At 53.7% G+C, this 13,235-nt stretch overlaps 4 protein-coding genes across 4 annotated transcripts; 2 read left to right on the plus strand and 2 right to left on the minus strand.

Moving 5' to 3' along the window:
• Positions 1–372: 372 nt before the first annotated feature.
• On the plus strand, positions 373–6,812 carry NEUTE1DRAFT_82583 (uncharacterized protein; the record flags this gene model as incomplete). The annotated part of the gene is made up of 2 exons (XM_009852984.1): positions 373–6,075; positions 6,139–6,812. 2 exons carry the CDS (start codon positions 373–375, stop codon positions 6,685–6,687), a joined length of 6,252 nt encoding a protein of 2,083 aa, XP_009851286.1.
• Positions 6,813–7,011: 199 nt separating this feature from the next.
• NEUTE1DRAFT_146655 (uncharacterized protein) lies at positions 7,012–8,429 on the minus strand (the record flags this gene model as incomplete). Its single annotated transcript, XM_009852985.1, has 2 exons — positions 7,012–7,376; positions 7,458–8,429. 2 exons carry the CDS (start codon positions 8,427–8,429, stop codon positions 7,098–7,100), a joined length of 1,251 nt encoding a protein of 416 aa, XP_009851287.1.
• Positions 8,430–10,196: 1,767 nt separating this feature from the next.
• On the plus strand, positions 10,197–12,384 carry NEUTE1DRAFT_122506 (uncharacterized protein; the record flags this gene model as incomplete). Its single annotated transcript, XM_009852986.1, has 2 exons — positions 10,197–10,398; positions 10,496–12,384. 2 exons carry the CDS (start codon positions 10,197–10,199, stop codon positions 12,091–12,093), a joined length of 1,800 nt encoding a protein of 599 aa, XP_009851288.1.
• A 42-nt stretch (positions 12,385–12,426) lies between these two features.
• On the minus strand, positions 12,427–12,926 carry NEUTE1DRAFT_82594 (uncharacterized protein; the record flags this gene model as incomplete). Its single annotated transcript, XM_009852987.1, has 1 exon — positions 12,427–12,926. The coding sequence occupies one exon, from the start codon at positions 12,924–12,926 to the stop codon at positions 12,477–12,479; it is 450 nt and encodes a 149-aa protein (XP_009851289.1).
• Between the last annotated feature and the right edge of the window lie 309 nt (positions 12,927–13,235).

The raw sequence follows: 13,235 nt of genomic DNA on the forward strand, positions 1-13,235 counted from the left end.
CCCACTGTATGTACAGCACGCTTGCTTCCCTGAGGGGACGCCCATGTACATGCGCCCGCAGACTTCAGCAACCTCCTGTGAGCTGCATTGGATGTTATCACACTACACTCTACAGACCTCGATCATCCATGTCAACCTGAGAACCCAAGGCTGGCTCAGGTCAACAACTTTCTTCCACTTCGTTGCGACTGACACCTTGGCCTTAACGAGCTTCAGACAGTCCTATTCTAGACCACGTTGCCTGACGATGCTAGCTTCGACCTTTTTACAGACCAGCCGAGTTTCTTAGATCTGACTACATACAGTACAGCTATATACACCTAATTTCGCCGTCGAATTCGCAACAACAGAGCCCTCGACCGGCACCTAATCATGTCATCCACACCAGCTGACGCCACCAATGGCGAGCGCAACGGCATCACGAACACACTGACATCCCACGCTACGACGAATCCCGAGCTCGATCTTGCCAAGCTTCAAGCGCTCCCCGCCGAGCAGCAGGAACTGTTCCTCCTGACGTCCGTCTCGGCACTTAGCAGGCATGTCCTGACGCTCGAACCAGATGACTGCACCGCGCAGCAGTTCTACATAAAAAAGGAAGCCTTCAAGGTCCTGAATCTCACCTCGCCATCGCCAACAAGAGTCATACGAAACGCGCTGGGGCGGTCTCTTGCGCACGTGTTCGACAAGGGCGATAGGAAGCTCCTGTTCGAAACTGTTAACGAGCTGGTCGGCATCATCTCGAGTGGGAAATTGAAGACGGAGGGTGAGATACGGACGAAACATGCTGCCGTGGCTTGCTTGGGAGATATATACGGCTCGGCTGGTGACAGCGCCATTGGATTGCACCAGCTAGTATGTTCGGCGCTCTTGAAGCTACTGAAAGCAGCTTCGAGCCACGCAGGGCTTCGTGCAGCTGTCCTGACCGCTTTCGGGAAGATTGTCACCATGATACAGGGGAGCATGGACGAGAATGTTGCGAGAGATATATGGAAGCAGGGGAGAAACCATGCCTCTGGAGACAAAGGCTCACTGGTCGTCGTGGCAGCTTGCCGATGCCTACGGTCGCTTGTGCAGTATACCCCCTATTTCAAGAACTCGACCGACTTCGACAAGCTCAAATCGACCTTGTTCAAGACTTTCGACAATCCCTCATCAAACGCGCGATCGGCAGCAGCGGACTGCTTTGCCCAAGCGCTGGTCGGGGGTTACTCTGAGTCAGCCATTGGCGAGGCACCGCTGCCCCTGGTCAAGAAATCCAAGTCCAAGGCGATCAAGAGACAGTCAACAATGGGGGGTCTTCAAGATGACGAGGAGGTTCCCTCACGGCCCGAAAGCCCTGCTCCAACCCAGAGACCCCAAGATTTGACCTTGTCGCTGGCCGATATACTCAAAACTTTGTCCACCCAATACGTCCGCATTTCGACCACCAACAAGGCAAGGGCTGCCATCGCGATTTGTATCGGAAACGTTCTCCAGAAGCTAGGAGAAAAGACTGTAGAAGTCAACTATCTTCGCATTCTCGAGATCCTCACAGCTGACTTCTTGGGCCATAACAACATTCTCAACAACCGGTACCGCTTACTCATTTCGCGGCGCATGGTTGATACCATAATCCAGGACATATTAGGAAAAAGGATCCTGGGTGAATCGGGGCAAATCACGGCCGCTAAAGCTATCGTCAACGATATCCTCAAGAACTATCCTCAGGCGCTCAAGGAAAAGCCGGAGCCATCCAAACACACATTGGTTGTCTCACTGAGTGCTCTGTCCTCGCTGATCTCCAGTTTGGGCACAGCGGTGACCGACTTCTCAGAGGGATGTCGCGATGGCCTGCTTCAAGTTCTCCAGCACCCTAGCTATACCGTTCAGGTATACGCCGCGGCCTGTATGAAGAATTTTGTGTTGGCCTGCCCGCAACAGCTTCTTCCCTGTTTGTCAGTTTGCATGAACAGCTTGAGCAGAGAACTGAGCCTTCTTGGGACGGGTAGAAATTCCCCTCGCAGGTGCATTGGTTTCGCTCACGGCCTCGCTGCCGGGCTCAGCGCAAGCCCGCAACGCCCGCTCTATGGGTCGGTCGAGATCAACAGTCGTGTTCTGACCATGGCTACAAACTTGCTCAAGTCAAGTGGAACTTCGGAACTACGGGTTGCAAGCACCCAGATCCAAGTTGCCTGGACCTTGATAGGCGGATTAATGTCTCTTGGTCCCAACTTCGTCAAGATTCATCTCTCGCAGCTGCTTTTACTCTGGAAGAATGCGCTGCCCAAGGTTCTGGCAAAGGATAGCATGGCGGTTCATAGGAATCTGCTCAATGCCTCGTTCCTCACACATGTCAGGGAATGTGCGCTTGGGTCTATCCTAGCGTTCCTTCAGTTCAACAGTCGCCTCTTGACTGTGGACGTGTGTAAGAGAATCGCTACGATGTTGCAGAGTACTACTGCATTTCTCAAGACACTACCAGCGAAGAAGACATCGGATGATATAAGCGAGAGGCTGACTCCAGCCTTGCAACTCCAGGATCTGGAGGTTATGGTACGACGCAGAGTCCTTCAGTGCTATACGAAGCTCGTGAACGTTAGCCCTGCTGGCGCCACTGAAGCTCTCCTGCAGTCCAACCTTTTGACTCTCGCCATCTCTCTCTTTGCCGACCCGGATAACTATACACCGAGCTCCCTCAGCACTTCCATCGCGAACGCCGCAGGTACCTTCGACTCCATTTGGGAGGTGGGCGACAATTCAGGGTTTGGAGTGACCAGTCTTGTTAGGGGCTTTGCGACAAGAAGCCTCCCGGGACAGCAGACCAACGGCTCAGACAGCACCCAACAAGAGTACGAACCGGAGGAGTGCATCGAGAGGCTGCTTCTTTCTCCCGTATGCGGCACCCTGGAGAACGACGCTTGTCTTCTGTACATCGGTAACTCGGATAACCCGGGACTTCCTGATCCTGCTGCCACCGAGGTGGTTAACATGGCTATCCAGTTGTTTGCCTTTGTCTTCCCCTTGACCCCATCTAAGGTGCAGGAGAGTGCCTTGGAGCAAATCACGACCTTCATAAGGGCTGGCTCCCTTCAGCGGGAAACTGGCCGCAAGGCTGCTGTTGATGTCAACGTGGTTACGGCACTTCTGTCTACTCTCCGCGTGGCTTGCAAGGAGACCAAGTCGTCACCAGGCGACATCACAAACGTGGCCGTAGAGAAACTTCTACAGGAGCTACTGAGAGATTTCGTACTTGACCCCGATCAGTACGTCCGTAGCATTGCTTACGAGGCAATCGCCAGACTTTGCAGCGCTTGTGGCAACGCATTCACGAATCAAGAGATCAAGTTCCTTGTTGATACTATTGTTGTCAACCGAGAACCTAGCGCCAGAGCGGGCTGCGCCATGGCTCTTGGGTGCATCCAGACCAAGATTGGCAGCATGGCGGCTGGGTATCATTTGAAGACGATTCTTAACATCCTCATGTCTCTGTGCAACGATCCGCACCCGACTGTCCATTACTGGGCTTTGGAGGCTATAGCACGCGTATCAGATGCTGCTGGACTCGGCTTCTCCAGTTTCGTGTCCAGCACACTGGGAATGTTGGCCAAGCTCTACGTCTCGGATACGCATAACCCTGAACTAGCTTCCCCGATCACCATGAACTTGGAGGCTGACCTCTCTTCGTCGGCTGCGATTGCTCGCTGCGTTGATGCGCTCATCAATGTCCTTGGTCCAGATCTACAAGACTCTGCGAAGTCTAGGGAGCTGATCCTAACTCTTGTTGGGTATTTCCAGCAAGAAGAGGATCTTGAGATTCAGCGGGCAAGTCTCGCTTGCATGGAACATCTGACATTGTATGCTCCGGGCTACATGGACTTCATCGACTACGTCAGGACTCTTCAGCGATACATCAAGTCCGATCATGCCGCCCTCCGGGATGTGGCCGTGGACAGTCTTTACAACCTCATGAAGAGGAACTCGTACGATGTCATCAAAGCAGCCGAGCAAGGCTTCGAGGATCATCTGTGGTTGGTTCTCGATGCCTCGCCGAGTCATGACGGAATGCGCAACCTTATCAGAAACTGGCTCCGCCAGACCTGTCTTTCGGATACAGCCGCTTGGCTTGCGCGCTTCCAGCATGTCTTGAAGATGACCAGACCGAAGGCCTCCGCGCAGGCAACCACGAACATCGGGAGGTCTGGGGGAGGCATTGACTTGCAGGATGAGGAGGTAGCTGGCTTCGCCGCTGCTGGAGGAGGCGCCAAGGACGACAAAGACACGCCGAGCGGCTCGGATGTGGAGCCCCTGAAGTGGCAGGTCACTACCTTCGCCATGGACTGCCTGAACGATATCTTCATTTTGGTTACCAAAGATGTCGCAACTCATGGCGAATCTGCTGCGCAGGCAGCCCTTCAGAACAAGGTTGCTGATGTCGTCCGCATGGCGTTCTCGGCGTCCACATCAGGTGTCTTGGACCAGAGAATCTGGGGCTTGAAGATCATTGGCGCTGTTCTCAAAATGTTTGGCAAGATTCCAGACCCAGACTTTGAGGAGGCCATGCTGCTTGAGCAGTACCAAGCGCAAATCAGTTCCGCTCTTACGCCCGCTTTTGCCGCGGACTCGTCACCCGAACTGGCCTCGGAAGCCGTCGATGTTTGTGCAAGCTTCATCGCAACGGGCATTGTCACTGACGTAGACAGGATGGGTAGAATTCTGAAGACGCTAGTGAGCTCGCTAGAGAACTTTGCAAAGGATGAGGATAATGCTGGCATCGGTGACCTTAAGGGACTCAGCTCAAACGCACAGGTTATGGTCAAGATGTCCGTCTTCGCCGCCTGGGCCGAGCTCCAAGTCGCCAGCTCTGAACAAAAGTACCTACTGGATGTTCTCAAGCCTCATATTGGTACCTTGACTCCTCTTTGGCTCGAGTCGCTACGCGAATTTGCTCGGCTTCGGTTCGAGCCGGATATTTCCATGACGCTTGGCCCTCCATCGCTTTCTGGAAGCTTGGACACTGTCTACGCAGCGCTGAACCGTGAGACGTTGCTCAAGTTCTACCAGGAGTCTTGGTTGAAGTTAGTAGACGCTATCGCCAGCCTCATTGAACAGGACAGCGAGTTCGTCTTTGATGCCCTCGATGGCAAGGAGCTGTCAGGACCTACCACCAACAGCAGCTCAAAGGGGGCAGATATCAACTACCGCGATGAGCCTGTTGCGTTCTTCTTTGTCTTGTTTGGTATCGCGTTTGAAGCGCTCGCCACGAGACCAGGCCAGAGCGAGTCTCTCGCTACCCGAGAACAAACACTGGAGATTCTCCGCGCTCTTAAGAAGATCCTTCACCCAAGCGTATCTGGCCATGCCATTTATCGCGATGCCATCTTCTCCGAGACGATGGATCTGCTGGACCGTCTCGTACTCACCGAAGGTCTTGATGTGCAGGGCGTTATCGTTGAGATTGCGCGTGCCCTATGTGTGGCACATCCAGCAGCCAGAAAGCAGGCTGACGACCCCGAGAACAGTGAGTTGTCTGATGACATTGAGCAGCTCTTTGAGCTCACTCGGATCATCGTCTTGGTCCTCTCCGGACTGTTGCCCAACCTCAGTGAGACCCAACAGCCCGTGCGCCACCAGATGACAGAGGAAGCGATCCTTCTCGTCAAGACATCGCTCAACGCACTGGTCGATGCCGCGGAGGTGTTCCCATCCATAATCAAGACGGATCTACACGCCTGTATCCTGCACATCTTTGCGACCATTCTTGCCACACCATCATGCCAGGAGGTCATTGTCCCCCAAAATCTGTCGACACTCAAACGCTTTATCAACGGCATGACCGGTTCTAGGAGAGACGGCGGAGATGATGACGAGGGTAATTCGCCCACGGACGTTCAGCTGCTGGGATGTTTGCGCCGCTTCCTGTCCATCTATCTCCACGCTCAGAAGCGCGAAGCCCCGACGTCCTTGACCTGCGTCAAGAACTGTCTCCTGGCCATCACCATCCTCTTCACCGGCGGCAAAAACCACCTGCCAGCCAGCGAACCGCTGGTAGCCAAGTTCCTAGACGAGCTCGTAGACTGTCTAACTGACCGGATGGTAAGTGTTTACTCGCTCCCAAACCCCATTGGCCTTTCCATATACTAACACGGCCAACTCTAGACCGCCAAAATAGCCGCAAACTGCACCCGCTCCCTCCTCCTCAATACCAACGCCAACAACCAACCCACCTCAGCCGATCACTCTATCTCCCGCCACCTCCTCCCGCGCCTCATCGCCTTCGTGACCAACACCTCTCCCGAGGACCCGGAACAAGCTCGTTCGCTCATCGCCCAAACCCTCGTGCAGTTCACTGCCGTGGTTGCCAGAGGATCGTCGCAGGACGGAGGCCAAGGCGCATCCATTGCCATGGCCCTCGTTGTGCCGACTTTGCTCTCGCGCGCGGCGACAGAGGGAGCTAAAGATGATGTATACCGCGAGACGAGTGCAAGGCTACTGGAGTTGGCGAGCGCCGATCAGACTGCTTTTAGGGCGGTGGTGGGCGCGATGAGTGAGGGCCAGAGGGCGTTTATGGAGGAGGTTATCAAGAGTGGACGATCGGGAGGAATGGGTGGTGGTGGTGGTGCACATGTAGGTGCCGGAGGGAGGAGAAGTGAGGCGGACGAGGAGCAGGCGCCGACTATTGCTTTGAAGATGAACTTTGGTGGTTGAAGAGGATGGTGAAGAAGTGTGGAAGGGTTCGTTTTGGATTTGGGGAAGAGTATATATATATAGACGGTATAGGACGTTGTAATACACTTGCATGTGGACTGTTGATCAAGAGTCTCGCTTGGCGAGAAAAGGGAAATTTTGGGATCTGGTTTTAGATGAAATGGGAAACAGGGGCTGGCTCGAGTTGAGCCCCCCTTTCTTTCGATTGTTTACTTGGGTATCTTCTTATCTGACCCTAACCCTCTGTTCTCTAGTGCCCCTTGCTTCTCACGGCTTGACAACAGGAGAGAACAGCCCCCAACCTGGTATAAACCGCCGTCATTGCGTCCTTGAACCCTGCTCCTGTCGCTTCCTCCAATGTGTCTATAACAATGCGGCCATGATCGGAATCCAAAAAGAAGCGTCTACTTCTAATTCGCCGCAAGAATTTCCGCCGCGAACGGCGCCGGCGCAACGTCCCTTGTGCCATCATGCCTCCTGGCCTCCTCAGCTTCTCGCTTCTTTCTATCGGCCTCTCTCTGTCGCTCGTGGTTCACATAAGTGGCGTAGCGCAGGGTGCCGAGGGTAGCGACCGCCATAAACAATATTCCTACCACGGACCGGCGAATAAGAACCCAGCGCAGGGCTTCGATGTCGGATCGGGCGTCGCTGTTGAGCATGACGGAAATTTTGTAGTTTATTTGTTGGATCTGTTGGCGCGCACAAGCAAATGTTAGTTTGGGGATAATTTGGTTCCCGGTCTAGGATATACAGAGGTTTGGAAGACGTACCCGACTTTCAACGGCCTTCTGCTCCTCCCTGACTGCCATTTTCCGATCATTGAACATGCCGCGCACGTTATCGTTCAGCGTCAACAGCTCCTGGTTGAGCCTCTGCGTGAGTATGTCCACCTCATGAAGCAGGTGCGTGCGCTGCTGTCGTAACTGCTCGTCCGCCACCCGCCGGTTGTTCTTGACCTCGGTGCTCAGCTCTGAGCACGCCGCGCGAAACAGGTACGTCTCGTTCTCCACGTCGCTCTTGCTCACTAACCCGGCTTGCGCCACGTCTAGATTCGACGCTAGTAGACCACGAACGGCTTTCATGGCCGTGATGGCTTGCGTGAGCGTGTAGCCGCCGGCCGAGAGCTGTTTAACGAGCGAGTAGCTGTCGAAGTGGTGGACGTAGGGAGGCGGCTGCAGGTGCGGTGGTCGGCCGTTGCCGTTGTCAGAGTCAGTCAGGAGGCGCGTGGTGTTGTCGGAGGGAGGCGGTTCCATGTAGAGAATGGTTTCCATAGGCGTGGTACTCTTTTTGTCTGCCGTCGGATCTGAGCCCGTTCTCGCGGCGGCTGCTGTGGGTGGTTGTTCAGGGGTTCCCCCGGAGCTTGGGGCTGCCTTTGGCGCATCGGGGACGCCTTCTGTTGGTGTTGTTGGCTCGCTCTTTTCAGACTGCTGCTTCTCTGCCGGGGCAGCATTGGGATTCGGGTCGGCGCTTGGTTTTGGGTCCGAAGACGTTGTTGGTGTCTCGTCATGTAATGGCTGCGGTTCTACGGCCTTTCCGTATTTTACAAAGGCGGCTTGCCTCCGGGAGGCGGAGCTGGAGAAAGGAGCCGAAGCGGTATGCGCGCAGCATGACGGCTGAGAAGAGAGAGGAACGACATGACGACGAGGCTTTCGGGCGACACGAGCCGCGGCGGGCTCGGACCAGAGAGCTCCTGTGCGGAACAGCTGAGGATATAGGAAGGTCAAACGGCCAGGGGTGGCCATGGTGTCGAAAATGGGGGCTTTGTTGCTGCCCGAGCTGTCACAAGTCTTGGAGGCGGACTTTGGGGGTAAACAGCTTCGAGGGGATCGCGGGGTTCTGGATGGGCGCTGGGACGATTCGTTCGCGACTGTTGGATTGACGGGGAACAAAGTGTTGTTGGATCAGGAGCAAAGGAATAAATGGAAGGAGGAAAGGGACGAGAGTCGGTAATCTAGACGGGCATGGTGGGTCGGGAACAGCCGGTTGGAAATCACCTCAATGTCATGCACACGACTGACTGGGCCGCCGTCAACGGAGCTCGGGATCCATTGTCTCGGGTTGCTAGCGCATCACAGGATCGGCCTTCTGGTGGGTTCGTTCCATTCCAGGGCAGCCCAGGGGTAAAACGGCTAGAGCCGGTTGGATGTGTCGCTGCCAGCGCAGGGAGTTGTTCAAACGAATGCCAAGAGCAAGGCCGCTCGGTGCTAGGTGCCCGTGCAGGGGAGGGCAGGCGGTCTCGGTTCTCAGGTTGTGGAGCACGCACGTCAGACATTCCCGCCCGGCCTGAAGGAGGAAGTGACGTGCATCGGGACTCTGCCCTGATGTCTCCAACGCACATGTCGACAAGCAACCAAAACTTTGATGCCCGTGGGATAGAAGGATCTGACCAGACGAGCATCGACGAAGCTGTCATTGTCTAGTAAGTACTATGGATGGTACAGTAGTAGGGAAACCAGAATGTGTCTGCACCGATTCCAAGAAATCACCTGGTATACCCGGCCAGTTTTCCCGATAAACTCTAGGTAACTAGAGGTAGCTGCCCGGTGTCGGCAATTGAAGGCCTACAAAGAACGTAAGAGGCCGACTTTCATCCACATTTTATGGGATGGCGATCGTTGACCCCGCTAGATACAGTAGGTGATGTTAACACTCTGACATGGACTCAAAGCAGTACCTGCCTCCACTATAACGCAAGGAGATACGCCCTATATTCCACGGTCCTCATTCTACTGGGTGCAAAACGCGACTGAAATCAAACTTGAATGATTACAATCGTTTCCATGCAACCTTCCTTCCGTCCAGTTCTCCAACTCCTGCTGCTTTTACTTATACAACCCTCAAAACTTTCCTAGTCATATCAAATTGAAATCTCTTGCTTCCTCCTCGTGTAACTGGGAAAGCGCACAACCACATATCGTCACTGCAGCACAAGTCAGAGAGAGAGGCAGAGAGGTGAGTAGGTACTTTCCACCAACATGGAAGAATTGGAACCATGTCGAAAGGCCCTTCCATGACCGACCGAGGTCCCTGGTCCCGCGCGGCAGGCTGATTGACTCACGGTTCGCTTCTTCAAGTCGTGGAACTCGAAAAACGAAAAAAACCAACTGCAATCTTCACCACGGCACGGGTGACATTTACGGGACGCTGCTTCTTCATCTACTCTGCTCGCACACGTCATACTCGTCCTGCCGATTCATAAATTATATTAACCTACCCAGACCCCGGCCATCTCTTGTCCATCTTATCTCTCTGCTCTACTCTAACCATTTTTCACCGTATCGTCTTAGCCACGCATCCACCGGTCTTAAATATTGTGGTTCATGTACGCCTTCACATCGATCTTCATCGTTCCCCATCCTTGGCCATGTATCAGGCTAACTGACTCGTAGTCCATAGTGACTCTTCCTAATTCGCTGACCTGGCAGCTTATCCGGGCGTCAGTGTTGGCTGCAGATGGCTTCCCCATATGGTTTGTACAACCATCCCCATCCGACTGAATCATGGCCAGTATGGCTCCTCAGAACCTGAAGGTACTCACTGACAACACCTCCCACAGATCCCGTGGCCACGGATCCACCACTTCTAGACAGAAACAGCGAGATCAAAACATACACCACGTCGAGGTTTACCTATCCCGGCCTGCGTATCTTCTATCGGCGCCACCAACAGGCCGACCGTCTTCCAAAGTCGCCGGCGCCGATACCACTACTCGTTTTCATCCATGGACTTGGTGGCTCAGTAGCCCAGTTTCACCCGTTGCTCACCAGCCTGACTTCGATTGCGTCCTGCTTGGCTATTGATCTTCCAGGGTGCGGGAGATCCGAGTTTTCAGTCCGACAATGGGAAGCATACACCACAGATGCCCTGGTAGAGCTCCTGGAGACCATCATCGAGGATTACCGTGAGAAGGAGGACGGCCAGGGCGTAGTGCTGATTGGTCACAGCATGGGTGCCTCTCTTGCTGCACTACTGGCGAGTCCGAGACCACCACCCCGGACTCAACTGCATGATCACGTCGCTGGCTTGATCGCGGTCTGCCCCACCTCAGGTCTTCTATCCCAGAAGCAAATTATGGTTCTTACGGCATTGCTTTGGGTCCCTGAAATCATCTTTAACCTTTGGAGAGCGTGGGACAAGCGAGGCGGAAGCCAAAGTGCGAGCGTTAGGAGGTTCGTTGGCGCCGATGCCGACCCCGAAGCAAAGCGGCTTCAAGACTTATACAACAACCAAGCTATCACGTCAGTCTGGCGTCGTATGGCTTGGGGTTGTCTACCGACTCATGTCAAAGGGGTTGCTAAGGGCGGCCTACCTTCGAAAGAAACCTGGGAAAAGCTGAATGTGCCGGTTTTCTTAGTGGGAGGAGAAGATGATAGAGTCACCCCTCCCCAGGAAATTGCCAAGATCCGTGACTTCCTGCAAGAAGTCAAAACGACACCAGACACGATTTCACCCGGCACCTCAGTTCTTGCTGACTCGGCAGCGCCGGTAGATATCAACGCAGCGGCGTCCAAGATTGATGCTTTGACAAGTTTGGGGCAAGGAGAGGAAAATACTCGAGAAAGCGCGGATCAAAAGCCAGTACACCGCACACAGGTGGCTGAACCAGAGGAAGGAGCGGACGATCCGGTGACACCTACTGAGCAGGCAGCGAGTCTACCGTCCTTGTCTCTCCACCGCAAAAAGGTTGTGCGCTCCATCATCATGGGCAAGCCGGCCACGCACGCTTTACTATACACGCCGTCAACAGCCCGCATCCTAGCGGGATTGATATCAGATTTTATGGTTGTGCATATCACTGGTCGTCTTGACCTGGGCTGGCAACTGCAGTACCTTTCTCGTGATGGCAAGTGGGATGTCAAGAATCTTCAGAAGTGGCAGGCAGTAGAGCCTGTTTCTGAACCTATTGGAGGCATCTTCCGTGCCATCAAGACCTTGCGCGAGGTTGACGAAGATCACAGTCCTTCGGAATTTGTCAAGAAATGGGGTGGGGTCATTAAGGATGTCATTGACATTTCGCATGATAACCCGGTGTACAACCCTCAGGGTCTCGAGAAGGGAGGAATACACTACCACAAGTTCCCGACGGTTTCCAAGGTCCCGCCTACGGATGCGGAGATCAAGGGCTTCATTGAGCTTGTCGACAAGGTCCGTGACGAGCAGAAGGAGCGGGCGAAGAGAGAGAACTGGGGAGAAGAGTATTATATTGGAGTCCATTGCCACTATGGCTTCAACAGAACGGGATTTTTCCTTGTCTGTTACCTCGTTGAGCGATGCGGTTATACACCGGAGGCGGCTATTGAGCATTTTGCTCAAAGCAGGCCCAAGGGTATCAAGCATGCTCACTTCAAGGACCGGTTGTACGTGCGGTATTCGGGTTTAAGGAGCGAGGCAATCGCGGAGCACTGAGATTTCTCTTGCACCCTTTTTTTGTTGTTTGCTGGTTTACTTCACTGCAAATATCTCGAGATTCTTCGAGATTTGTTTATCTGATGATACGAGCGGTTGGGTTAGTTGTAAGCAATTCCTTGGTCATGGTAGTATGGTTAGGCCTTGTACGGAAAGATAGGGCGTCTGGAAGGTTAAATGCTGCTCGGTTCTTGATACCTTGGAATACTAGCCTGTATTCCTTCTTTTTTAGTTATTGAGTCTAGTTAGAGGTTGATGTCTTGATAAAATCAAAGCATAGCGTTGTTTACCTCAATACGAGCCAGAGCAACAGTTATGTTCAATAACCCTTTGAAACTCAAATAGTTCTGCGACAGTCTCCCAACTCGAAACACGCAGCATGCTCAAGACAACTCTCCCCGACTAGCCAGATACGCAGCCCCCGAGTCAGCCCAAATTTCATACGTTTTCACCCTCGCATCCTCGTCAAACTCCAAGACATATCTAAACACCTCGTCCCAGCTCTGTCCCGTCTTTTTGTTGGTGAACACTGCCTCTCCCCTTACCGACACCTTGCGCACCTCGGCATCCACAATGTAATCGGAAAATCGCATGTCCTTATAACTCAATTGCTCCCCAATGGTATTGAAGTACTCCAGAAATCCGTCTTTGCCCTTGTATTCGCGGCCCAGAAAGGGCGCCAAGCGAGGCAGACCGTGCTCGAAGACTATGATGTCATTGCTGTTTTGGGTGAAGTGCTTGGTAAGGATCTCGGAGGGAGGAGATTGGGAGGCGAAGGCAGTGCAAAAGGATTCAGAGGCTTTGAGGAGGGATTGCCGCGTGATGGAAGACATTGATTTGGATTTGTTTGAATGTGTTGAGCGTGCTGAGTGTTGGTGTCGTGAAGGGTTGGTTGTTGGTGTTGGAGTTCCTGTGATACTGCAGTGCTGTACACTAGAGGTAGTTCTCTGTGTGAATGCCGGGAGTCTAAGATGCCTGTGCTACAGTAACATGAATGGTTGAATTGACCTATGCCGTAACGATAGGGAACCAACAGACAGGGTTGCTTTCAGTGGTCAGGCGGACGAATCATGGGCTCCTGCCGCACCCGATGCAGCCCTATCGCCGCTGCCCGCGCTGCGTCCTGACCGCTGTGAGGTGTC

This window comes from Neurospora tetrasperma (assembly GCF_000213175.1).
Source record: "Neurospora tetrasperma FGSC 2508 unplaced genomic scaffold NEUTE1scaffold_3, whole genome shotgun sequence".
NCBI classification, from domain to species: domain Eukaryota; kingdom Fungi; phylum Ascomycota; class Sordariomycetes; order Sordariales; family Sordariaceae; genus Neurospora; species Neurospora tetrasperma.